The sequence below is a fragment of the Aulonocara stuartgranti genome, assembly GCF_965226115.1.
Source record: "Aulonocara stuartgranti genome assembly, chromosome: 12".
In the NCBI taxonomy this organism is placed as follows: domain Eukaryota; kingdom Metazoa; phylum Chordata; class Actinopteri; order Cichliformes; family Cichlidae; genus Aulonocara; species Aulonocara stuartgranti.
This window is the reverse complement of record NC_138948.1, coordinates 27,547,248-27,572,649: the sequence shown is the minus strand read 5'-3', so window position 1 is coordinate 27,572,649 and position 25,402 is coordinate 27,547,248. Positions and strand designations below refer to the sequence as shown.

The following is a 25,402-nucleotide window of genomic DNA, read 5'->3' as shown; positions in this document are numbered from 1 at the left end:
CTTCCCTGTCCTAATGTTGAGAGGCATAAGAAAGTTGAGTAGTTTCTTTGTAATACTCATGGACAAGGTTAGTTTTATGTGTCAAGGGAAGGACAGCTGAACACAAAGACGTTGCTCCAAAGTCACTTTTACTCTCTCCCTCTTTTCCACATGGTAAAACAAACTATTAGTGAGACTTTGACAACATTTCCCATCAATCTCCCCGACAATGAACAGCTACTGTGCTAAATTGCTCACAACATGACCTCTCAATCTACCACTGTGCTTCCATCCCGCGACTTGTCCCTTTTATCCTGTATAAGTGAGCACGACTGACTGCAGAAATTGTTTATGGATGAAATTGAAAGTCAGGTGCCTAGCCTTCGAGGTCAAAGGCTCTTGATATATTTACCCAAGATTAAAAAAGAAATAGCCATGCAGTGGGCTCCAGTTCTCTGGCGCAATTGAATTTTGTAAGTTTATCCAACGGAAGCTGTCCCAGCTAATAAATAAATGCACTTGCAGTATGACGAGGTCACGGGCAGTAAGTGTACCTGTATCAAGCACAGATTTGTGCGGGTTATAGAAAAACAGAATTATGTGGAACAGTCAAGAGGACGACTGTGGACTAAAATATTCTTTTTCAACCTTGACTATAGCCATGTTGTATGTTTGCTGACCAGATAGCAGATTCAGTCACAAATATTCCCTTTAATCTTCTTAGTCTAACAGCTTGACTCAGATATATTTTCTCCTCTATTTTGCCTGAAGATCAAATCTGCTAGTGATAGATGGGGAAGGATTTATCTGGAATTTATAGCTCACGTGACCTGGAAAAAAAAACCCAAACAAAAAAAACAACTCCCTCTTTGGTGGAAGCGATTCCCAAATGTGTAGAAATGATACAGAGAAAAATATGGAAATAAGGTATGAAGGATTTACATCTGAGCATTTAACATTTTAACATTTTGATTTGGTCAGTTAAGTATCAGAGGGGGTTGTGAATCAGTTTCAGCTGCTTTGGTGCTATGCTGGTGCATTGGATTCTGGGCTCCTCCTGGTGTACAACATTATCCGGCCTCATGTGGTGACGTATGCGGGCAGTTCCTGGAGGACAAAGGAATAGATACTACTAACAAGCCCCCATGCTCGCTTGACCTAAATCCAACAGAACTCCTCTGGGACTTTATGTTTCTGTCCATCCAACACCACCAGATTGCACCTCAGACTGTCCACAACCTCAGTGACATCCTGGTCTAGATCTGGGAGGAGATTCCACAGGGCACCGTCTGCCATGTCAGGAACACGATGTTGTCAAGCATGCATACATGTATGTGGGGGCCACAGAAACTACTGAGTACCATTTTGAGCTGTTGCAATGAAAATTCAGCAAAATGGACTAGACTTCCGCATTATTTTTTCACTTTGAGTTTCAGGGTGTCTTTGAATCCAGCTCTTTGTAGGCTGATCATTTTGATTTGCATTTCGTTCCTAACACATTACCCAGTCTGTATCAGTATAGATATCCAGCATGATTTTTGTCCCATTGAGATCTGATGTGTTTTCAAAGTTTTCCTTTATTTTTGAGCACGTGTTATTAACCAGAACTTTTTATTAGGTGATACAGCAGTTTAACCAAAAAATTTACATGATATTACATGATATTTACTTGAATATCCCTCACCACCGAAAATGGTGAGGGATATTCATGGACAAAGAATGAGATTATGACTGGAATGAGTTGGCGGATGGCACATTCAAAATGGCATTCCCTTTTAACTTATTCTTCGGAATATTATTTGAACACAGCAGACGGTGGAGGTCCTGGAAAGTGCTCCTCTAACACAGTAGAAAATTAGCAAATTGCCTTAAATCATGGCTGACCAGCTGACTTCCCACACACTGAATTAAATACATGAAGATTCAACACAAGTGCACTGAAAATAAATGAGCCCTTGTCTGTTGTTCTGTTTTTGCATGGAAATTTTTTCCCTGACATCTATTTGAAAGGTTTTGTGCCACTTCTTAGAAATACACTGTTAGGTATAAAAGCAGAAACTACATCCGAGTTAGCAGCAGGGCTGACATGATGAGTGATGGGGTTATTCTAAAGATGTTCCATATCCACGGGATGCAGTTCCGAGATGCAATGATGACACAGGATACTCTAAAAAAAAAAACAACTAAAAATTGCACGACCCGGTGACAGCACATCTCGTACGTCTTGGGTCCACACCGCTTCGAGATGTAACTTATATATGTAGTCATCCTTTAGCCATCTGTCAATGTCAGTGTATTTCCTTTTATTCCCCTGGGTGTTTTCAGTCACTAGAGTTCAGTGATTTGTTAATTATTGTATTGGCCAAAGACGACCAAGTGAAACCTCCTGACGTGATGCAAAATGATGCTGAAGCAGCTGCCCAAACTTGCAAAGGTCACCTTTGAAATTCTGTTGTAATGAATGCACTTGGTTGTGAAGGACTGATGCTCAGCGTGGACTACATGATATTTCGATTAACATAAAACTGCAATGCTGCCTCTTCCCAACGCCTCACACCGGTGATCATCACAGTAGTTTATTAAAGCCAGCTGACATTACTGCGGTGACACATCCAGTGCAAAACTGCTTCATGGCTATTTGTTGTTGCAGGAATGGCCGATGTGTTAAAATGGTGACTTTCATGAGAATACTTGATTATTGTTTGTCATTGGTAGGAAGAATATTGCTTTCATTAGCAAGTTTAATCCCGAGTTTGATGTAGATTGTTTACATAATCATCTTAGACAAAAAACGATAAGATGCTCACGTGCCGGCGGACTGTTTCCATGTTATCGTTACCTCTCCAGGTGTCCGACAGGTGTGACTATGTTTTCGTAAATGGAAAAGAGGTTAAGGGGAAGATAAAGATGACGGTAAACTTCACCTACAGCTACCTGAGTGCTCAGCTCGAACTGAATGTGTGGATGCCCCGGCTTCCTCTCCAGATTGAGGTGTCAGACACAGAGCTGAGCCAGATCAAAAGCTGGAGGGTACCCATCCTCACCTCAAAAAGGTAGGAAACCACTAACAACACAAAATCCCTTTGCTTAATTTCTACAGTAGGTGTGATTTCCAGGGGCATTTTTTTTATTCATACAAATTTAAATCATATCTCTCCGAGGATTTAGAGGTTAGATTCCATTATGTAATGCACTGCAATAATTCAGTGTGATCCAATCAAATAAAGAGACAGACAGGGCTGAGTGATTGATATAGAGGTGAAAGCATGTACTGTTTGATAGGCCTGACCTGCCCGTATGTTTTTGTGCTCATGTCCCAGAACTGGCTGGAACAGTGATGAAGACGATCGGAAGGGGAAGGGCTGTATGCTGCAGTTTCAGCATGCCCTTGTGAGGGTGCTAACCCATTTCATGGCAGAGCAAGAAGACCCCCGGGATCCAAAGGCCTATTTCCTGGGGTCTGATTGGCAGGTGGATGTCACAAGGTTGGTTCGATACTTCATGAAGGTGGAGGACACTCGAGTGGCAAGGCTACAGGCAGGAAGAGTGCTGTCGGGGAAAGACTTTGGGACCACTGCCATCCAGGTAATAAACTGGAATACTCTTTGGATTAGTCTTGTGAGCCAGCTCTAACTTGCTGCCTTTTCACAGAGTAACTCTTTTTCTGAATTGAACCGTTTCTGTCTGAGGCAAAGAGTTAAAAATGAGATCAAATCTGAAGCAGCCTAAAAAAGGTGACTTTACCTGATGTTGACAGGTGTTTTCTCCACTATCTGATGCCATCTTGGCTAAAACAACTATCAGAGTTGTGGATGACAAAGTGACCATCACAGAGCTGGGGGTTCAGCTGGTTACAGGGCTCTCCATGACATTACAGCTCAGTGCAGGAAGCAACAGGGCCATACTGGCTACCACAACCACACAGGAGGTGCTACAGAGTCCCAAACAGGTAACATCCTTTATCATTTTTTAAATGTAAAGATTTTAGATTCAAAGATCAAAGTACAATCTTTTTACAATTTCTTTGTTCTCTTAGGAAGCTTTGGTCAGTGCCTGGATACAATTCAGTGATGGCAATCAGACACCTCTTGACATTTATGATCAATCCCTTTTCCGTGTGACGGTGACCTCTCTAGATCAGGGAGTGGTGTCGGTGCAGGGCACGCCACCAGCTGTGGCGGCAGAAGGAGAGGGCGAGGGAGTCTTGGTCAGAGTAGAGATGTCCATCTGTGAGGCCTGTCAGAAGTCCAAACGCAAAAGTACTTTTGCAGTAGGCAACGGCACCCTCAAGGTCAAATTTCAAGCGAACACTAAGCGATCAGATGGAATATTCGACAGCAGTACTGTTAGCAACAAGGAAACTGACTATGGGAACGATGGGGAAGAAGTGGAGCGTCAGAGGAAGCAGAGAAAGCCATCCCAGGATGCTTCACCACGCATGCCAAACTTAGACAGAGAAGAAAGCGCCATACAGAAGATCACGACCACTATTAAATCTACAGAAAGAACCCTGATAACCAGCGGTAGCCTCGGAGGAGTGGGTAAGACCAGTAATTCAGGAAGTCCTGGTAGTCCTACTACTGTGGCTAATGTCAGCCTAATGAGCAGCCCTGGTGAGAACAGCAAAGGATACGGGTCAGACAACATGATAGTGGAGGATATGAGCAGCGTTAGCTTCACCAGCACGGTGAAAGTTCCCAGGAATCTGGTAAACTCCAACAACTTCCCCACCAAGGTGGAGACCCCTGGGCAGGGGACGACAGAAATAGAAGTTGGTGGTGAAGAAGTTTTGGCAAACAGGCCTCTAACAGACTTAGAGATTGGCATGTATGCTTTGTTGGGTGTCTTTTGCCTGGCCATCCTGGTTTTTCTGGTAAACTGTGTCTCATATGTTGTTAAGTTCAGGCACAAGAAACCGCCCTCTCACGGCCAGGAACCCACAGGCCACAGGCACGACTGGGTATGGCTGGGCACAGATGCTGAGCTGGTGATGAGCGTGCCGGGCAGCCCGGTCCAGCAAGACTCCCAAACTACAACCACTGTGATAGACATTGGGCCTGATAAGACTGGCTCTCTTTCCAGGAGGCCCAGTTGTCTGGCCTCCGTCACAGATTCTCCCCTCAGTTGCGTAGGCTCCCTCAGAGGCAAACCGATGCCCACAGAGTCCCTCCACTCGCCCACCAGCAAGAGAAAGAGAGTCCAGTTCACAACCTTCTCCACACTAGAGCGCCAGCATTCACCACATCTCCCACCCAGAGAGAACGGCCATGGCATCCATTGGGTTGGAAAGGAGGACAGCTGTGGGGAGGAACCTCAAGTGCCCATCACAGAGCCTGGGGACCAGTTATAATAGAGAACCTGATCAGACCTCACATGTACAGCAGATGTGGCTTTGATCACCTCAATGCCTTTGTCAACTCTGAAAACTCTCGAGAATTTAAGATTTTGGAATTGCCCTCCTCTACATTTCATTACCTATCAAGGCCTTTTACATGTACTGTATATTATTGTTAATATTGGAGAGTTAGATGTGTGTGATCGTGTTTGAGACGGCCAATTCAGACGGACTCCCTTTTCACACAAAGCCACCAAATATTAAAGCTGCATGTGGATATCTACTTCTAAATTGTTGCACTCACACGCTGATGCATACAGTACAAAGACACCCAGAGAAAGTGTCTCCAAATTGAAAATATATCCTATATCAGCATAATCTGACACTGATTTCAGTAGACATATGGCTTTGATTAAAATAATAAGAACCAAAAGGAGTGTTTTCTATTATGCAGCATAAAAGATGTATTTGTAATTTTAAGTTGGGTTAATTTTCAGTTGCTTTTTTAACATTAAAACAGACTGATCTTCAATATTGCCTATTAATTGATTTTCTATGTTAAGCACCAGCCACTTGAGTTGGTCATCTACTGCAGTTTTTTCTTTGCTTAATTCAGAGATTAAGATTATCTCCATCTGCAGTACTTTACATTCGAAACGTAGCTCTGTTTCGGGACCCCTCACAGATTTCTACGTGGATATGTGGACAGCATGAGGTGGGGAGAGCAGCATCGAGACCCAACACAGAAAAAACACATCAGGAAGAAGAAAGACACACAGGAGCTGGGGTGAAGGTCATTTGCAAAGCGACTTGAAGGTGTGCAGCAAGCAGCTTAAACAGTGCTTCCTATATGGGATTTGTCAATTGGCTGTATAGAAGACCATCAACTGAGCAGACAGCTGAAGTAGGCTAGCGCTGGGACTCACTGCCATGCTGGGATCGTGGCCGAGCTCGTCTTTGTGGCCTGCCTGAACTAATGCAGTCCTTGATTTGATAGGTTTTTGTTACGGTGCTTACGCTGGTGCAGTACGATATCATAATCAACCTTTGTAACAGCAAACAAAAGGACTTTTGTGCCATTCTATCCTTTAAACAAAGTTATACTGGTTCATTCTCTTTGTGTAACACAGTTATTTCAGCATAAAAAACAGAAAGGGGTAGCATAACCTGGAAAAATCTTGGACTTCATTTGGAAAAGTCTGATAAAGAGAAACGTGATAATTTTTTAGATCGATAACCATTTAATATGCAGAATGAATAATCACAGTATCCATGACTTTATCATAATTAAACCATAAATAAGAGTCCATCATAAATGTCATATGTCTTTGGTTTAAAGCACTCTTCGTCATAATTTTCAGTCAGGTAGTAGAGATAAAACCGCATTGTTATGCAAACGAGCATAATTATACCTGTGCAACAAAGAGAGACTAGTGTCGCGCTCTTCTTCTCTCCTGCTGAAGCCCCTGAGAAAGTTTACAGATTGCAGTTTAATGTGCTCAGTGCAAAGTGTCCACCAGTCGCTGGTAAGTTTCTCTCTCCTGTTTCACGCCGTGACGCTCTTCCACGTAGAGTTTTCCATTCCTCACCACTCTCTCTCTCAGCTCGTGATCTGACAACAGCCTCTGAGATTGATGCACAAATTCCTGGCAAGGATAAAGGCAAAATTAGTCTCATTCATTGCCAAATGCCACTTGAAGCTTGCCAGTGAAGGTGCCTGGAGATATTTTTTAAAGCATAAACGATAATCCAAAGCACAAGAACAGAACTCAGATAGAAGCCTGTGCACTGATTAGCAAATACTTCAAAAGTGTCTTTACATAGCCAAAGGATGGAGATATTTGTGGCTCCATATCTAAATATGGATGCCCAACAGACCTCCTTTTTCTATCCTAATAGCTGCCACCTCTCATTTGCTTATGTAAAAAGAGAAAAACAAACAAAGTGATACAGTTAGAAAAAAAAGATACTGTAGAACCAGTCGTGTTGGGAACATGGCGAAGAAAAGACAAGGATAAAAGAGCAACAGTATAAAAAAAGGGAGTAATAACACCATCACGTATTCATAGAAATGAGGTCCATCAACTCAGCATTCAGAATCCTAGTTTGCTCATCTGCTGGCCCAGCAGCCTGTCAGAAGCCTCCAACAAAATGAAGTCAAAGTGCCTTGAAGTGTTCTTGCAACATGACAGCCAACATTCACTGCTGCACTGAGCCAATGGGCACACAAAGTTTTAGCCACTGCCAGTCAGCAGGCCATTTTGCTTTACTTCACTTCAAGTGATGTGATTATGTCTGGAGAGGCTCTTGGTGGGAAACAGCTCTTCTGTATGGACATATGAGGGCTATAAATCCTCACAGCAAAAGGATTAAAGCTCAACTTATGAGAGGCGCGCTTATATTCACTTCACTCTTGGTGCAAATTACAGAGCCCGACAGGACAGGCCATTTTTCCTCTTTAAAGCTCGTGAGTGCTTTTGTGTTTACTTTGCTCGACACATTTCTTAATACCCACACTCCTCATGTAATTCCATCTTGAAGAACAAGAAATACTGTCAGTGGAAAGAATAAGGAAAGACTTTAGCGTGCGTGAAAAGTCCTGCACGGGAGCTACTGCAAAGGCGGCTCAAAGACTAGCACTCTCTGCCCGTCGGTCCTGGCCGAGGTCCTTGTTTATCCGGTCCAAGTTGCTGCAACCATCTGTGTGAGCTTCCTACCAGCAGCTCAGTGGAGCACACGTGCAGGGAGGAATTATCCCCACCATTACAACAACATCACGCTACAGCATGATCTTGACAATACAACGCTTAAGCCCTGCCAATTGGCCTTATCCTTTGTTATCTCCCATTGCATTAAACCTCATTGAATATCAGACTGAGCAGTTCTCATGGGGGATTACTTACTTTCCACCTTGCTGCTAATTGTTGCATCACTATGCGGTAGTATAGTATCTTTGTTCTCTCCCTAAAGGGTGCACTTCTTTTGATTCTAATCCAAGCACCTGAGGAAACATAAAATAAAATATAACACAAGGAGGGGCCTTTTGTTATATTTTACCTGCTCAGATTGGACTCGTGATAAAACCACTACAAAGTTTACAAAATGATGTCAAAAGTTTCTGATTAAAACTGTGAGACTTGTTATTTTATCCAGTTATGCAAGGAGAGGACATCAAACCCTCCAGTTGTTCTCAGTCAGTGTGTCGGTACTACTTAATGCGGTTGTGTACTTTTCTGGTCAGCTGAGGTAAAAGGAGTCCCTGTAGCCCTGGCAACAGTTTATCCTCTCTGTAGTCCATAAACACAGTCATTATGTGTATGGACTACAGCGCTTAGCTTAACTACAGAGCTGGTCAGCCAATATATACCTGAGGAGAAGAATACAGAAGGCCGGTGACCTCATGCTGCACCACAGCTGCGTTTCCTGGAATGTTTCTAGCCAGCACAGGTACCCCGAGATCAATGGCCTGGTGAAGACAGAAAGCATAAGTAAAAGGCAAAAGTTTCTTGTTTATCCTGTCATTGTTAAGAAGCAGTCACTCGAGCATTTCGGATGGTGTACAGCGCCGCCATTCTGTGCTTCGGTTCACTTAAAGAATTAACAATCTGTGCAAGCTAATACCTTGTTAAGTGAAACATGCTAACAAACTAATAACACTTTAAGCCTACTGTGGATTGTCTTAATTGCCTGTGTTTAAAAAAGATTAAGAGGATTTGCTCACTCAAGAATGGGAAGATTGGAGTCAAGCAATTAATTTGGGTAATTGTCCCAGAAGTGTCCAGATAGCATTGTAGCTGAACAACAAACAGTGCAGAAGATTCACGTGGTTTAGATTAAAAAGCAAAAGCTCCTCTGTAAGATGCCTTGATAGATCAAACTACCATTACCAAACTGTTATTCTTGTCAATGTTGGAACATCGTGCTGCCCTGCCGTCCAATTACCCACCATCCTCAAAGATGTTTACCTCCAAGATGGCTGCTGACATGCCCTCTGAAACAGAGCTGTTGACCACAGCGAAGCACCTTTTCATGGCAGCATGAAGCTCCTGTTGGCACCTCTCCTGGGCCAAGAACACCCCTGCTGTTCTGTAAAAGCAGTGGCAAAACTCAGTTCTGTGTGACTCAGGGCTCACAGAGGCGTGAATGATGCTGAACAGCAGTGACAAGCTCAGGCAAGGAAACACAGCTGCACTGTTTGTGACATGAACGGAGCATCCAGGTAAAGTCTTAAGCAGAGAGGGCAGCTTCCTGCCGCAAAAATCTCTGTTGTGGTGAAGCCCTGTGGCGAAAAACTGAAAGATCGGCGGAGACTTGAGTGTGGGAGGACAGATAATAAAAAGAGGACCTTGGCGCTCAGCTCTATTTTGCATTCTGTTCACATTATGTTACGATACATGTGAGCTGCGTTTGTTTTTCAATGCACCGCATGAAAGAAGCACAAAGGCAGGCAAGTCTGAAAAGATGGAACATCACAGCAATTAAACAGACAAAACTGACGGTTTGAACACAAAGAAAGCTGAAGGCCTACCTTTTAACAACCGTTTCTACTTCAGCAGAAAGAACGGGATCAATCTGAAAAACAAGAGGCAAAACAAAAATGACCGAAACATGTGCAACAAAATTTCTGTTTTTCTTTTTTATTAAGGATACCTGCAATATCCTAATTACTGGGATATAAAATATCGAATGACACAATTAAGAACTTCTAACAGGAGAAAATCATTCTCAGGAAAATCCTGCATTTTCAGAGATTGGGGTCAGGGTGGGCAATCTGATTAATTGCAATGTGGGATTTATGTGCATTAGCCTGTCCACAGAAAAGTCAAAGCATAGCAATGTGGGTCAAAGATGCTACTAAGCAAGCTGCTACATTTTTCTCATTTTATTTTATAGCTCACAAAATGGCTTCATGAAATTATTTTTTAAGATGTATTAAAAAAGAAATGCAGTTTTGCATCCTGGAGCGATCTGGGATTCTGCAGGAATTATAAAATAGCAGGGGTCGGATCAAGATGATGAAGATACTGGCAAAAATACACGGTTTAAGCCCAACCGGCGCTGTCTTATAGTGAGCCCAAAAACAAACAAACAACAAAGCTACGTCATATGGCGAAAGCTTCAGTGTTCCTGTTCATTCTAATAAATCTGTCATACCTTTACTGATGTTTGAGAGAGATATAATTAGATTTCATTTTTGCTCTCAGCAAATAAATAAGGTGAAAGCCTGCTATCGTTACGGGAGATAACGTTCCCTTTTTGGAATTGTCCAGATTTATTTTACTCTGTAATTTACAGCCCATTTACAGAGAAGTCAGATGTGTCATCGCTGACAAACTGACCTGAATTTTCCTCTTAATCACAGATGCTGCAAAGCCACAGCGCTTATTACTTGAATGAAGTAGCGATACTGATTTCTGTGATGTCAAGACAGCCTGAGCGAGGGATGTCTCATTCCACCTCCTCTTCGCATTTTTTAGATCTTTTTCCTTCACTTCGTTTAATCTGTTCAACACTGTTCCACAAAAAATATATAATCCTTAAATTAACACAGCTGAAATCTGGCTGTCACACGAAAACATTTTTAGTATAAAATTAATATCTTTCCATTTCTTGAACAAACATGCCTGTGATTCAGACGTGTCACGATGAATCACATGTTTCTGCTTCGACTGAACCGTTTCATCAAACAGCAGCAGCAGCAAAGCCTCGTGAAAAAAGCAAGAAGCGGCAGTAAGACGGTGCATACAAGCCCGTGGCCATGCCTAATTGAGTTGGTTCTGTGCAAAGCTAAAGCAGAACGTACCTTTTGCCTGAGACCACTGTTTGAAAGAAAGAACAGATGCTAAAGTACTGTACATTGATGCCGTATCAAAGTCGGGTGGGGGGGAGAAGAGAAGATGAAGACATGCAAACAGAAAACAATGGGTGAGAGAAAAACAAAGAACCGAGGCTGCTGCTGTTCTCTGGGATATGACAAGAATTTTAACATAAAACTGCAACCTGATATTTTTTTTAAAAGAAAAAAAATTTAACATAAATGAATAAAAAAACTAATTTGATTGTGTGACTGACTAGTTGATTGATGCACGAGGTTATTCACGACAGGGTTTGAGAGTTCAATTGCTATTTTCCACTTATTTATTTGCACTGTTTGACATGAAGACACACAGCTTGTACCTGAGCACTTAATGTTTTCAGGGAGACACACAGCACAGAAACATGATAACATGTGACAGGGTGGCAAAACCTGTAACTTGTGCTCCCCGTACACGTGCAGATACATATTATGAGGATTAAAATGAGTTTGCTCCACTCCCACACAGGTCATTAGTAAAAGCCAAGTAATGTCAAGCAGGTAATGCCAAACCCCCCCCCCCCCCCCCCCCCCCCCCAAAAAAAAAGAAACAAAACAACTCAACCACCACTATAGCTGACCCCTTCCCCAGTATTCAGAAGACATTTCCTTCCAGCACTGTCCGTTAATTCCAGCATAACAACTAAAGCCTGTATGTCTGCTCTATCCAATTAGAGGCTGCCTCAATTCCCGGGGGATGTTTCTAGGTAATTTCAGCAGTACACAGAGTGACAGTACGGAGGCACATGGCAGAAAAGGGAAAAAACAAAAACAAAAGCATACACACAAAGAAACAAACAAAACAAAACTGGTGCATAAGGACTGTTTACTTACCTTGGGTCCAATAATGACTAACACATTCAGCAGATTTTCACAATGCCACTCTGAAAAACATTAAATATAACTGGTGATGTAAAAAACAATACTGCAGTTTGTTTTTGTGTGTGTTTTTTTAAATGAGCAAGTTGTCAAAAGAAGTGAGGCTGTTCTTGCACAGATTCCCACAAGCTTGTTTAATGCACGACACTCGTGGACAGTATGTGTTAATTCCAAGAACGTGCATGTGAAACTTGAACCGTGTAGCTCTCCTCAACATTAATATACAATGTTGACGCCCTCTAGTGATGTCTCATCACAATAACTGTGTGCTGTGAAAGTCACAGTATATATGGGGGGTTGAAAAAGAAACCACTCGTGTTAATTAGAGGCAAAATATTAGGTACCTAATAAGACATACAGGATATCCACCAAAGAAAGAAAAACCATAAAAACCATGAAGGCAAGACCTGACAAAATTAGAACGAGCTGCCCCGCTGCACTGTACAAACACTTTTTCATGCAGCTTACATAATCATATTTACTGGTATGTATTTCTAGTTTCAATAACGGGTTGGGTCTGAGTGCTGATCTCGTCGCCACTTCATGTTATACACATGCATTTCATAGCAAGCACAATGAAATGAATTCAACAATATAACATAATGAATAAAATCACAGCATACTTGAAAAAACCTCCACCAAATAGAGGGGGTCTTTGACTCTTCTGAGGCCACAGACCAATAGGAAGACACGCAGCTCATCCACATGCTCAGTCCTCACACCTGGAGAGAAGCCAGACAAATAGAAAGACAGCGCCACAATATCAAAACACTGCATAATGAACATCCCAAGTACATCAGCAGATAATGAAAGCAATACATCAACCAAGGTCACGAAGAAAATAAGACAGCGGTGACTAATGTGCTCACACAATTCTCTGATCAGGAGGGAAATAGTCTGCTGAAAACACTGGAAGGTCGCACCCTAATCAGTGTGTAATGCAGCATCATAACTACACACTTTGAATATTTGGGTGACAATTTGCTCACTGATCAGCTCTAATTAAATAAAAAAATTAGCCGGGCCAATATCGAGCTGACATCAAACATCTGAAGAATTAGGCTTTAACTGCAATGCTGTGGAATCTGCTCCTCTCAAATATCATCCGGCTATCACATTCAATCCAGAGATTATCAAAAACTGGCAGGCACACAAACGTGCACAATGCCAGCAGCTACTCTCGTGCACCTGACCTGGCAAAGACAGCAGCTAAAAGTCCTGACCCTATTACACAACCCCATCATAAAGGCAACACACGACCTAGCCTGTAAGTCTCAGACCTCACATTAGTCAACAAACCTTTTACTTCAAAAGTACAACTACACTGTACTCGCCTTCGAGTCGAGGCGAACCAAAATTACTGTCACAACTGCGTGGTATGTAATGGATGACAGTGGAAATAACAGAAGAATATACTATATTGTTACACAGCTACTCTTAGTCTGGGGCATTCACATATACAACTAAATTCATTTTTTGTTTTCATATAGCACCAAATCATAATAGCAATCACCGCAAGGCACAAGATATAGATCCTATAATAATACAGATAAAACCCCATCAATCAGGTGACCCCCTATGAGAAGGAGACAATGGGGAGGAAAAACTCCCTTTTAACAGGAAGAAACATCTGGCCGAACCAGAGAAACAGGGAGGGGCACCCATCTGCTGCGGGAAAGGTCAGAGATTCATACTAACCCATGATTAATGGTTGTTAATAGTGATGTATAAACACATAGATAGTAAAAGAGGTCCCCAGCAGCCTAGACCTATTGCAGCACATTTAAGGGACGGTTCAGGGTCACCTGATCCAGCCTTAACTATAAGCTTTATAGAAAAGGAACGTAGTATACAACATCAGTAATCAATAGCACTTAAATAACATTACTGAAAATGTTACAACAAAGCAGTACAAGCACAGTACAACAAAAGTGAGTACTAATTGAGAGACACACAAGCCTGTAATGACTGATCTGTGATTTCCTGTTATTCCTGTTAACTGCATGAAGTCTGTCATGCATGGGGAACTGAAAAATGTGACTGTGAGATGGCACAAAGGTGTGAAATGACACACTAAGACTGGTGACTAATGATCGTCCTAATATGCCGTCATGCACTGAGCAGTGCTTGTGCAGTTATCTACTTGCATAGCGACAGACTTGGCACTGGGGTTATTTATTAATGTAGACCAGACCATATTGGAAAGATGCCATTTATACATGACAACACAAATGCCAAGAGTTACACCAAAATCCTGGCGAGTATTTCTATCGTTCATCTGTTTGAACAGGACTGTAGAGAAACAGATCCCCTCGAAAAAAAATTAAAAAAGCTGAACACACACAAAAAACTCAAATAAGTTTGAGAATTGAGTATTTGTCATAAAAATCAAAGTTAGAAATACAAAATGCTGAAAATGTTTGCCCTTGTGCAAAATTAAAGTAATACAGCTAGATTTTGCAATGATTTAAGCGATAGCACTAGGATGTACCTACTTCTTTTTTTTGGTGTCCCGTTTGGATCTTTAGCCATCAGAATTGTTGTCTTAAGGCCAAGAAAGATGCCAAGCGGATTTATTTTACCAAGTGGATCATCATGGCCTTGCCATATTGGTCCATTTGATTGACCTTTATTAAAATTATGAATTTACTTTATTTTCAGTTGCTACAAACGGGACAGACATGACTGGGGGATAGGACAGGGAGAAAGAATGAAAGAAAGAGAGGGAGAGAAAGAAAACCAAAGGGGAGAAGAGACGGTGAGAAGGGGGGAAGAAAGAAAAAAACAAACAAACAAAACACCTGGGTCACCTGTATGGAGAAAAAAAACAGAAGAGAAAGCAAACAACAAAGAGCAACATAATAAAAAAAACAGCACCATCACAATAAACTAGCTAGCAGTAGATATCAGTAGATACTAAATAATAAACGATATTGTGCAGCACGCAAGATAGACAGCGCACAATGTGCTTTGAGGCAGCAGCCAAGAAAGCTGTAGTCCGCGTCTGTGAATACCCGTGTGTATACCTGTGTGGATCAGCATGCTTGCATTCCAAAGGTTTCTCCATGTAACGATCTGCTAGGGAGTGTGGGGAGCCACAGCCCCGTCCTCCAGGGTATGAAGCAGGTATGGAGGAGATCAAAACTCCAGACATCCAGAGGCCCCCAGAACACAAGAGACCAAGGAAGACCAACAGAGGGGCAGCCGCACCACTGTCCCAGTAAGAGCTGAGGAGAGTCCCAGATGAGGGCTCACTCAGCAGCCGCGGAGCAGAAGCCAGGGGGAGTTGCAGTGACGCGCCCGTGAGCTCCGCCGGCCGCCAGCTGTGCCTGAGTGACCAAGCCCCAGGCCGAGAGGCCGGGGGCACCCCACCTCCGAAGTGGCCCGAGCGAGCCCCAGGCTCCAGGCCCCGATAAGCGGCCGCCAAGGAGTGAGCCGGTGTGTACCTGGACGCCCATCCCCAGACACAAAGAACCACCAACGCACCGACACCTGAGGGAGTCCGCCACTGGCAGGGGAAGTGGTGGTGGGTGGAGATAGGCCTCCAAACCTTGGAGGGCCTGAGATGTACCTACTTCTACTGTATATATAGTCAAACCCAGGAAGTAGTGGTAACAGTTGGAACAAAGCTGTTCCAAAATTAAACCTGAACTAACATTATGGACTTTTCCTCAGTGTTTCCATCAGTGCTAGGTACTTCTTGGATGTCCTTGCTAGACTTTGTATTGTGTTCAAGGATTGTTTCCTGTTTTAGTCTGTTTATTGACTAGAATAAAACAAAATGAACAACATTCTTGACAGAACAAAATGGAGCTCAAGGACGACTCAAACTCGTGAGTTTACACTTTCAAATCATTTTTTAGCTTACTGAGGTAACTGACGTCACACTCTGTTGTCTCGATGCATGCTCAATCATGCAGGTTACTAAATCCCAGAAAGTTGATTCTGTTCATCTGCACGTAACGCTTTCAGTACATTTCATCACTCACACAAATGACTTCTTCAGTGACTTCAGCTAACTGCAGTTTCCCCAACTATAAGACAGGCAGGGAGGTCCGTCCTCCTCTGAACTGAGGAGAGGGCTTACCGATATATCTTTCACCATGTCACAATGCTGTGATTGTTGCTTTTCCTAACTCTATGTTAATGGTACTGATCAATTGTCACGATAACGCCAAGTAAATGATTATAAAAAAGCCCATTGTTAGTCTGTGGAGCTAGTTTCAGTCACTATGCACTGTTTATAAGTTTGGGGAAACCTGCAGTCAGCTGAGACTGTAGATGTCACTTGGATGAGTGAGTGAGTGATGAACCCACTGAAAACAAAACATCCAGATGAACAGAATCAGATTTCTGGCATCCATATCCAATTCTAGTCTGTGAGGAGAAGTGTCCGTCACAGCCACATACTAAGCAGATTACTGTTTAAAATACAACAAAGCTCCCTTTGTAAGCAACGATCTGACTGCAGAAACATCCATCCATCTATGGCTCCGTGTATGCACTGCGACCATAGCTGGACTGGCCATTGAGCATACCGGGCAATCGCCCGGTGGGCCGCTGGCGATTTTTTGTTTTTAATGGGCCGATCGATTTTCTTTTTTTTTTGGAAGGGTATAAATAATGAAAGGTGTTGGATTGGCCAATTGGTCATGATCGACTCTGGGCTGGACCAATTATAGCCGAGGAGGTCGGATGCACCCTCCCCCTTGTTTAGCAATCTCATAGACGAACTAAAGAAAATGGAGAACAAAAAAAGGAAAGGAGGTGCAGAAAAAATTAGGGCCAAAAAGAAACAAGCCCTTCAGGCAGACGCTGCCAAATGTGTAAAAATAACTGAATTGTTTGGCGGTAGCTATGGCATAGCTTCCACAGATTTAGCATCATCAGCAAGTGGTGGAGACCAGCAGGTGGATAAGGGAAAGGGGAGGCAAGAGGAGGAGAGACCCGAGGCGGCCGCCGGTCATAGTGGCAGAGGAACTGAACTTCAGGTAAGAAGTTATGACCTGCTGTCTATCTGTGTCAGATATAAACCAAGTTTAGTTGTAGTTTGTTTTCGTTGTGCTGACTTTTTACAGTCGCTTAGAATAACTGGTACTGCGTACTAGCTAGCATGACGGAGTTTATATACTGCTGGGCGGGTGCTATGAAGTTACTGATAGTAAATTTTATTTTATGCTTAAGGTTAGTTTCTCAAACTATTCAAAATCTTAACAAATTGTGCCAATCCTTACATGTTGCACCAGGCTGATTTATCATCAAAAGTGGAGAAGTCTGTGACAGAGGAGACAGAAGAGCAGCAGAGAGAGATGGAGCAAGAGAGAGAAATAAAAGAGCAGGAGAGAGCGATGGAGATGGAGAGATGACTTTATGTCATCCATGAGGGATGCATTTGACATATGTTTCACATATTATAGCCCAACAAGTTACTTATAGCAATTTAAATACGAGCAATCAGTTTTTGGCAAATACCGGAAATCAGTTTTTGGCAGACAATCACCTTTTGGGGCGATCGTGGCTCAAGAGTTGGGAGTTTGCCTTGTAATCGGAAGGTTGCCGGTTCGAGCCCCGGCTTGGACAGTCTCGGTCGTTGTGTCCTTGGGCAAGACACTTCACCCGTTGCCTACTGGTGGTGGTCAGAGGGCCCGGTGGCGCCAGTGTCCGGCAGCCTCGCCTCTGTCAATGCGCCCCAGGGTGGCTGTGGCTACAATGTAGCTTGCCATCACGTGTGTGTGACTGGGTGGATGACAGGTTGTGTAAAGCGCTTTGGGGTCCTTAGGGACTAGAAAAGCGCTATACAAATACAGGCCATTTACTTTTGGCACAACACCGGCTATTGCAGTTAATAATACAACAGCTTCTTGCCATTTTTTGTGTTTCTTTTTATCGCTGTGTAACTGAGTTCAATTGAAAGCCTGCATGCACTAGTACCTCTTGCCACAAGTTCCCAGAATCCTTTGCGGTTTTACCCCTGAATGACGTCACATTTTTGGTGGGCCGGTCTCTAGTCAAAATGCCCGGGCCAATTTTTTGTCCCAGTCCAGCCCTGACTGCGACTAGCTTCAACCAAGGAGATGACCCTTCGAGGGGTATTTGTTCATCACGCATTTGATCTTAAAAAAAAAAAGTGTTGGACAATGTCAAATTTTTTAACTGACTGTTGCAACAAATTTAATGTTAAACATTCGTAAAAAATTACAGTTTATCCTGAGAGGAATGCTAACATCTGTGTCAACCTTGTTGACGTTTGTGGCTTTGAATACATTCTCTACTTTAGAGGATAGAGGGGGAGTCAGAAGTCTGCCAAAATCATTAGGATGAGTAAGAGAACCCTGAATGTCTGCATTTTTTACCAATCCATCAAATAGACGTTGGCATATTTTCCAGCAGAAAGTGCAAATTTTGACCTGCTGGTTACACAAAAAGAATTCATAGATTATTAAAGTAGGTTTGATGCTCTGGGGACCATGACTATATACAAACAGCTGCGGGGAAATCTATCCAAAAGCTGAATGGACTGCCAAATGCAGAGCAGAAAGTCTCGTGAAAAGAAGATTTAGACTTTATCGACATTGATTTTTGAGCCTTTATGTCAGAGAAGACTGTGGTTTTATGCAAATTTAAAGCAAAGCTGGTACAATAGCAATACTTTAGGGGTTGAATTTGAAAGAATAAATAAAATTACATTACTTTCTGCCATCAGTGGTAAATAATGGTATAGTTGGCCACAGAAAATTGACAGAAAAATCATTTTTAATCCTTTAATCCTTATTGAAACAACCCAAAATGCAAAATCACTGCTGCTGCGAAAACCATTTTGGCAATGGTGTTACCAATTCAAGCCAAATCTTTAAAAAATTTTTTTACAAACTCTGCCCAAGTTTAAAGAAACAAAACAAAAAAAGTGAAAGAAATCAAACCACAGAGCACCAAGCCTGTGGTTGCAGTACAGTGACACTCGAGTGAAATCCCCTGCTGCCAGATAAGTCCAGATCAGAAGGCTGAAGCAGCTCTTTAATGCTATTAAAGAGCATCTTAAAATGACAGCCTGGAGACTGGGCACTGACCCCGATCCTAGGAGAAAAAAAAAAAAGCTTTTACATCTGTGGGATGTATCAAACTTCCTTCCATTGATTCACATGATCTGAAAACGTGCCAGCTAAGCTAAACATCCGTTCAGTTTCTCCAAACAAGCTGCAGGAAAATACTACAGGAGCTCGAATCATGTCTTAGCACAGACCTGTCAAAATGAAAAAAACCCAGTGAGGAAAAAATATATATTTTTGGGAATCCAAGACAAAATTCATTTTCCCTCTGAGAATAAAACTAAACAAATTGTACAAATCATATGACGTGCCAGAAGCAATATTCTTTCTCTGTCTGTGTAGTTCTGTGAGATCTATGCAAATCATAGTTTTTGTTTGTTTGCCTTTGATTTCAGAAGGGTAACAACCCCTGTAATGCTTTAATCAGCATGTGTGCATGCGTATGTCTCAGCATTGCTGGAAGAGAACATACAGTATCTATCTGAACAGCTCTGCTTTCATCTGTTGAGCGGCATGGTATGTTTTTTTTTGGACTAGACAAAATAATGACATAACCGAAAAACTCAAGTATGAAAAAAAAAACTTTTAATTTGAAAAATTCCAATAATTAGCACTTCCACTGTACATATTATGCTTTTAGGTATCTGAAAGGTTTTTGACCAAACTACATATGAAATGTGACGAGTGTGTGATAAGCAATTTCGCACACCACATGAGAACTGCACACATGAGCTGTGAAATGACCTGCATTTTGATCAGTTAAAATTAATTATACTTGACGTCTTATAACATGCTAGAGTCAATCCAACCATGGAGCAACTGACCTGGCTTAAGACTGGGACTATAAATGTGGGAACATTGCTACAAATCTATAAATAACCTGAACTCTCAAACAGCATTTGCAGCAATTCTAAAAATCACTTTTTTTGTTTTAATAATTATTATTCTGTACAAATGTGTTTAAAACGAAGGAGCAAAAGGTATGTCATGAACCATTTGTGTCCATCTCTGTTCTTTCAATACCAAAACATCGGTCTGAAAACTAGTTATGAGAGTACAGACAAAAAACACAAAAACTGTAAAAATCAAACAACATCAAAAAAATCAATTAAGGCTTCCCACCTGACCTCTTTACAGAATCACCTGGGTTTTTTTACCAGCTTGGCAGATTAGGAAAATGCAGGCAAAATGATCTTTGTTCATATGCTGTAACTTGTTTTGATCAACCCCCAATCCCACCTTTCCCCTCGGAAGTTTACACAAAATGCACTTTAAAAAAAAAGTTTTATCCGGTAATTCTTAAACCAATAAACATGATATAATTATACTGAAGCTCAGTGTTGATTATTTTAATACAGCAAGCCACATTATACTCTCTCATTATAAAATACTAACCAAAGGCTCTGACAGTACATTTAGCTCATTAAGATATTGTTTTCTTAATCTAGTGCCAATACTTTAATAGTTAATTTGATAATTAAAGAGGCCACATCCTTTGTGTGGTTATGAGAAGGCATCCGTATACACTTTGAAAAACCTGAATGACTCAGGCCATTACTGTATCACTCAAACTGTGACACTGTGTGACAGCTTAGTTATCTGAAGTGCCCAATGACATCTGCTGTCACATCCTGATCGATACAGTCTAAATATGGCAGATCATTTATTATAAGTAATGAGGTCACTGCCGTTGTGGCACGTGTTTGAATGCGAGCGACTCTATCGCTCCTGGATTAGAGTCTTTACCCGTGAGCCTCGTTAATCTGACCTGTCAAAGACTTGTCTTCATAGTGGTAAAGACTTTACTGTCAAATTGTACTTGTAAACATTTCAATCTATAATAGATGTAAAGATAAGATAGATAAGATCCCTTTATTGTTACCCACAGGAGAAAGTCGTCCAGGCAGCTGCTTGATCAAAAAACAACAAACATCGCAATAAAACCTTAAATGGGCAAATTTTAGGAAAGGCAGACCTTAAAGTAAATATACAAACAGATGACTAATTAATAACGCCTCATCAAAGCCTCTCTACTTTTCTTTGTGTCCAAGATGAGCTGTTCATTTATCCGCTAACAGACAGAGGGGCAAATAAATGTTTATGTTGCTTCTGCATACACACGGGAATTCTGTAAATCTACTGCCAGAGATTCATGCATGCAAACAGTGTTCAAAAATGTCTTGGTGAACGGTCACTGTTTCTGTTCCCATGATGAAAAATCTGTCAAAAATGTTTAGTACAACTTTGGTAAACTACGACGCCGCACAGCTTGATGGATTGTCGGAGGATTACGGCTACCGTAGTCAGGAGCCTTGCGGAGTAATCTGGTTCCAAAACTTCGTCTGCTTCAGGTCCCAAAGTCAAATGAACACTGTGGCATCACTGAGAGTTGAAAAACTGTCTAAATTCTTTGGTCTTTAATAAATTGATCAGCGTTGCTGCTTTACCAGGTGTAACAATTAAGTTTAACATCCAGGGATACATGAAAACAGAATTTATTAAATTTAACAAAGTTAGAAGTTAGCAGGAAGTTAGCTCGCTAGTTTCCACCTAAACATGATATAGCATGTTCTGACTGAGAGATTTGTGAACAAATTCAAACGTACTGCTCTGCTATCACTTCAAACATAAATGAAGACAGAAAACTAAACAGCAGTGATGTTTGTAGGGTTACTGAAGTTGGACTAGCTGGTATATAATGATGTGCTATGTGATCGCTAGCGACACAGCTATGTTAGCATAACATAAACACAGTGAAGCTGGAGAATGAACGCTAATGGTACGGAAGTGGAAGCAAGAAGAATGAGTTGAGTAAAGTTTGACTTATCTGACTATTTTATTTTGCTTAATGCGCCTTATGTATGAAAACAGACCCGTTCATCAACAGTGAAATGGTCCAAAAAATACGGTAATATTACTGCAGACGCCAAACACTCAAGGGAGCTCTGATTTATTTTTCAAAAGTTCAATTCTTTATTGACTATTTTAAATACTTTACCAACCATGTCTGTAGATTAGCTCACTTATCTTGTTCACATTTTGGTCCAGCTATTTTATTTAAATCTACTTTATTATGCTTACTTGGATACATAATTTTGGAGTTTATTTCATTTCATGTTTGATAAACGACAGACTTAAAACAGACTGCCTCATCTTGATAATATACTCAGACCCCTGCCAGCTCCAATCTTTTTTCCCCTCTAATTTTTGAAAATATTGAGCTCACGTACAGAGACGCTATCTGTTCCGCATGCTGTTTTGTTCAAGCAAAAAAATAATAATAAAAAGAAATAAGCAAAAATGTAAATGTTGATGAATTTTCACACAAACATTTTCCACATGTCTGTGTTAAGTGAGTGACCCCATATCAACGTGGACCCTGCAGGGACCTGTCTAATGTCTGGGAAAAGTGGGACACTCAAAGGATGACCTCCAACTGATCTGGGCTCTACAGTAAATTCTTCAGGGGTGTAGCTAGATTAGGTAAAAACAACAGTGACACCTCAAACTTTTATAACATACTGGTTATGCTGGGAGTGAGCACAGTCATTTGTATACAAACAAAAAGGTGAACTAACGACTCCTTGGCCGGGCTCTGTACCTCTTACTATGATGCCAGAAATAGTAAGAGGCCTCTCTGAAGGACTCATAGCAATTAATGAAAAAAAAAAAAATACACTCTATATAAAAACTCTCATTGCTCTATATAACTGTAAATAAACCACTGTTAGTGCTGAAATTTAAAAAATAAAAAAAATAAAAATCCTTATTTTTAAACTATCTTAAACATCACAGAGTAGATTAGAGAGTTCAGCGAAAAGCGACTGATGGCGAGTGTCTCACAAATCTGCTGTTATGCGAGTTTGATGAATAATCAAGACTTAATCCATCGGTGTCAAACTCTGGTACGTGGGCCAAATTTGGCCCGCAGCCTAATTACATTTGGCCCGCTAAGCCATACCAAATTACTATTAGAGCTGGCCTACTGGTATTATACAGCTAATATATATATTGTTTAGTATTAAGCTTTGCTTGTTTCATATTCAGTTTTTCAGCAAAACGTGTCCATAAGAAAAGATTCATTCTTATATCTGGAGGAATAAATATATTTCAATAAATATTAACGTTAGCCCGCGATTTTGTTCCAGTTTTGAATTTTGGCCCACTGTGTATTTGAGTTTGACACCCCTGACTTAATCTGTTGATTTGTGTTGCTCAACCTTAACTTTATGTTACTTAATACATATATATTTCCCAACATGAAATTCTCTACATTATTTTTTGGTTCTTGAACATGACTTTTTAAAACTATTTGTGGCAGTGGACAAATTCATGTTGCCCCTCACGCCAGAGTCATGCAGGTCACAGATTTTCATAAATCACTTGTATCATTTTTAAATCAACCATTTATTAAAAAATGTGTTGCTTGGTTAGGTCGAGGCACTACAAACTCCTGGGTTAGGTTTGGAGAAGGACAATGGGTCGAGTTAAAATACAACAGCTGACATGTCCTAAAAACCCCCAAAAAACTTCTGTTACCATGGTGACCAGTTCATGCTTTCTCTACACAAAATACATGCTATGTTTTATGAAAGTAGCAGGAAAATATATTATAAAATATAAACAACTATTTGTGTGGACGGAAACTGATTTTGGTATTTTTTCATGACTCATGACCAGAGATGGGTAATCCGATTACTTTTTTCAAATAACGAGTAAAGTAAGGGATTACTATTGCCCATTGCGTGCGCTACCACGTAATGGGAAACTCACATTGAAACTCGCGGATTCTTCCACTGACCGCTGCGGCACACCTGCACCAGGGTAAACCTCCACCTACCCTACTCCTGCTATACAGGTGAAAATAGAGCAAAAGGACCGCTAGTCTTTGACTTTATTTATTTTCTGCTGTGTTTTACTTGCATCTATTTGAAAGAGTGAGTGTAACCACACAAAAAAAAATTATTTTATGTGCTGGAATGTGCAGAAAATAGGTTTAAATATTAAACAAATTTCTTCCAGTCAGAGAATGTTGCATATAATTAAATTTTTGCTTGATGCATAAAGTTAAAAGATTAAAACTAATAAAACAAGTTTTAAAAAGAGAGACTTTTCCATTTGATTACATTTTGTATGATGGATTATGTAGAAAAAGTAGAATTGGGCTGAAAGATCTATCGCTTTATCACCTATTCAGGTTGTAAATTGTGTTTTTTAAAAAGTAACTAAATAACTAAGTAATTAATTACTTTTGAAAATAAGTAATCAGTAAAGTAACTGGATTACTTTTTTGGGGAAGTAATCAGTAATCAGTAATTAGTTACTGATTATTTTTTTCAAGTAACTTGACCAACGCTGCTCATGACATGAAACTGGGCTGATCACTCAAAGATTTTGTTCCTCATTTTATTGCTGTTTAAGGGTTTATGGCTTTAAGTCACCTGAGCAATGAGATCACGTACATTATGTGCCAACAGGCACTCAGAGTGGCCATTTTACTACGCATCTGTGCATTTTTTGTAGCAATGCCTAAATGTTACACTGATGCTGCAGTGTGCCAGGTTACACATTCACACATGAAACGGATGCATTCATATGCCATCAGAGTAACAAAGAGGAGAGAAAGGAGGTAAAAACATCACTATGACTATATTAACTACTGTTAATTATTGTTTATCCTCTGATCCGCTTCCTGTGGAACCTGTTTAATAATTGTGCACTTTGAGAGCCCTGTATCTGCAAAACAGCAAACTCCCTGCTTGTTTCCCATCATCCTTTAGTTACTGAAAATATCACTCTACAGTGCTGGACTTCATTTATCCCTTAACCCCATCTCGCCAGGCACACAGCATGGGCCCAAAACAACCTACACAGACATGTACACACACACACACACACACACACACACACACACACACACACACACACACACACACACACACACACACAAAGTGACTTTCATCGAGAGAAAGACTCTGAAATTCAGTGCTCAAGCCTGTTTCTTTGGAGGCTATGACATCCAAAGGGTAAAACAGAGGCACATACAGACTAGTCGTCTATCTTCAATCAGACAGGAGGGATGCTTTGGCTCTTTTATGTCCACTAGTTGAAGGTTTTTTTTCTACACTGCAGTACGTGGCCACAAAGAATACGGCCATGCCCAAACTTCCATTCGTGTTGAGCTTGCCTATATATAAATTACTGTAGATTTCACAATTTAATAAGAATTAATTCATGTCAGACAAGATGGAGGGAATGAATAAGTAAATCAATATGCAGCAGGATCTGGCAGGAGTGAATGAACACATG

At 41.1% G+C, this 25,402-nt stretch overlaps 2 protein-coding genes across 3 annotated transcripts in view; one reads left to right on the top strand and one right to left on the bottom strand.

The window, feature by feature from the left end:
- LOC309719641 (transmembrane protein 132D) overlaps positions 1–6,455 on the top strand; it is a 29,110-nt gene extending 22,655 nt beyond the window's left edge. The window contains exons 6-9 of the mRNA XM_082555909.1: positions 2,827–3,032; positions 3,300–3,564; positions 3,737–3,928; positions 4,016–6,455. Coding sequence (XP_082412035.1) covers positions 2,827–3,032; positions 3,300–3,564; positions 3,737–3,928; positions 4,016–5,329 — 1,977 coding nt within the window. The 3' untranslated portion in view covers positions 5,330–6,455. The remainder of the gene's footprint in view (positions 1–2,826; positions 3,033–3,299; positions 3,565–3,736; positions 3,929–4,015) is intronic.
- Positions 6,456–6,535: 80 nt separating this feature from the next.
- The window catches only part of glt1d1 (glycosyltransferase 1 domain containing 1), a 36,285-nt gene continuing 17,418 nt past the window's right edge, over positions 6,536–25,402 (bottom strand). For both annotated transcript variants that reach the window (XM_082555929.1, XM_082555928.1), the window contains exons 7-12: positions 12,671–12,769; positions 12,003–12,052; positions 9,843–9,886; positions 9,280–9,400; positions 8,682–8,780; positions 6,536–6,960 (exon numbers count right to left, since the gene is read on the bottom strand). In XM_082555929.1, coding sequence (XP_082412055.1) covers positions 6,814–6,960; positions 8,682–8,780; positions 9,280–9,400; positions 9,843–9,886; positions 12,003–12,052; positions 12,671–12,769 — 560 coding nt within the window. In that variant the 3' untranslated portion in view covers positions 6,536–6,813. The remainder of the gene's footprint in view (positions 6,961–8,681; positions 8,781–9,279; positions 9,401–9,842; positions 9,887–12,002; positions 12,053–12,670; positions 12,770–25,402) is intronic.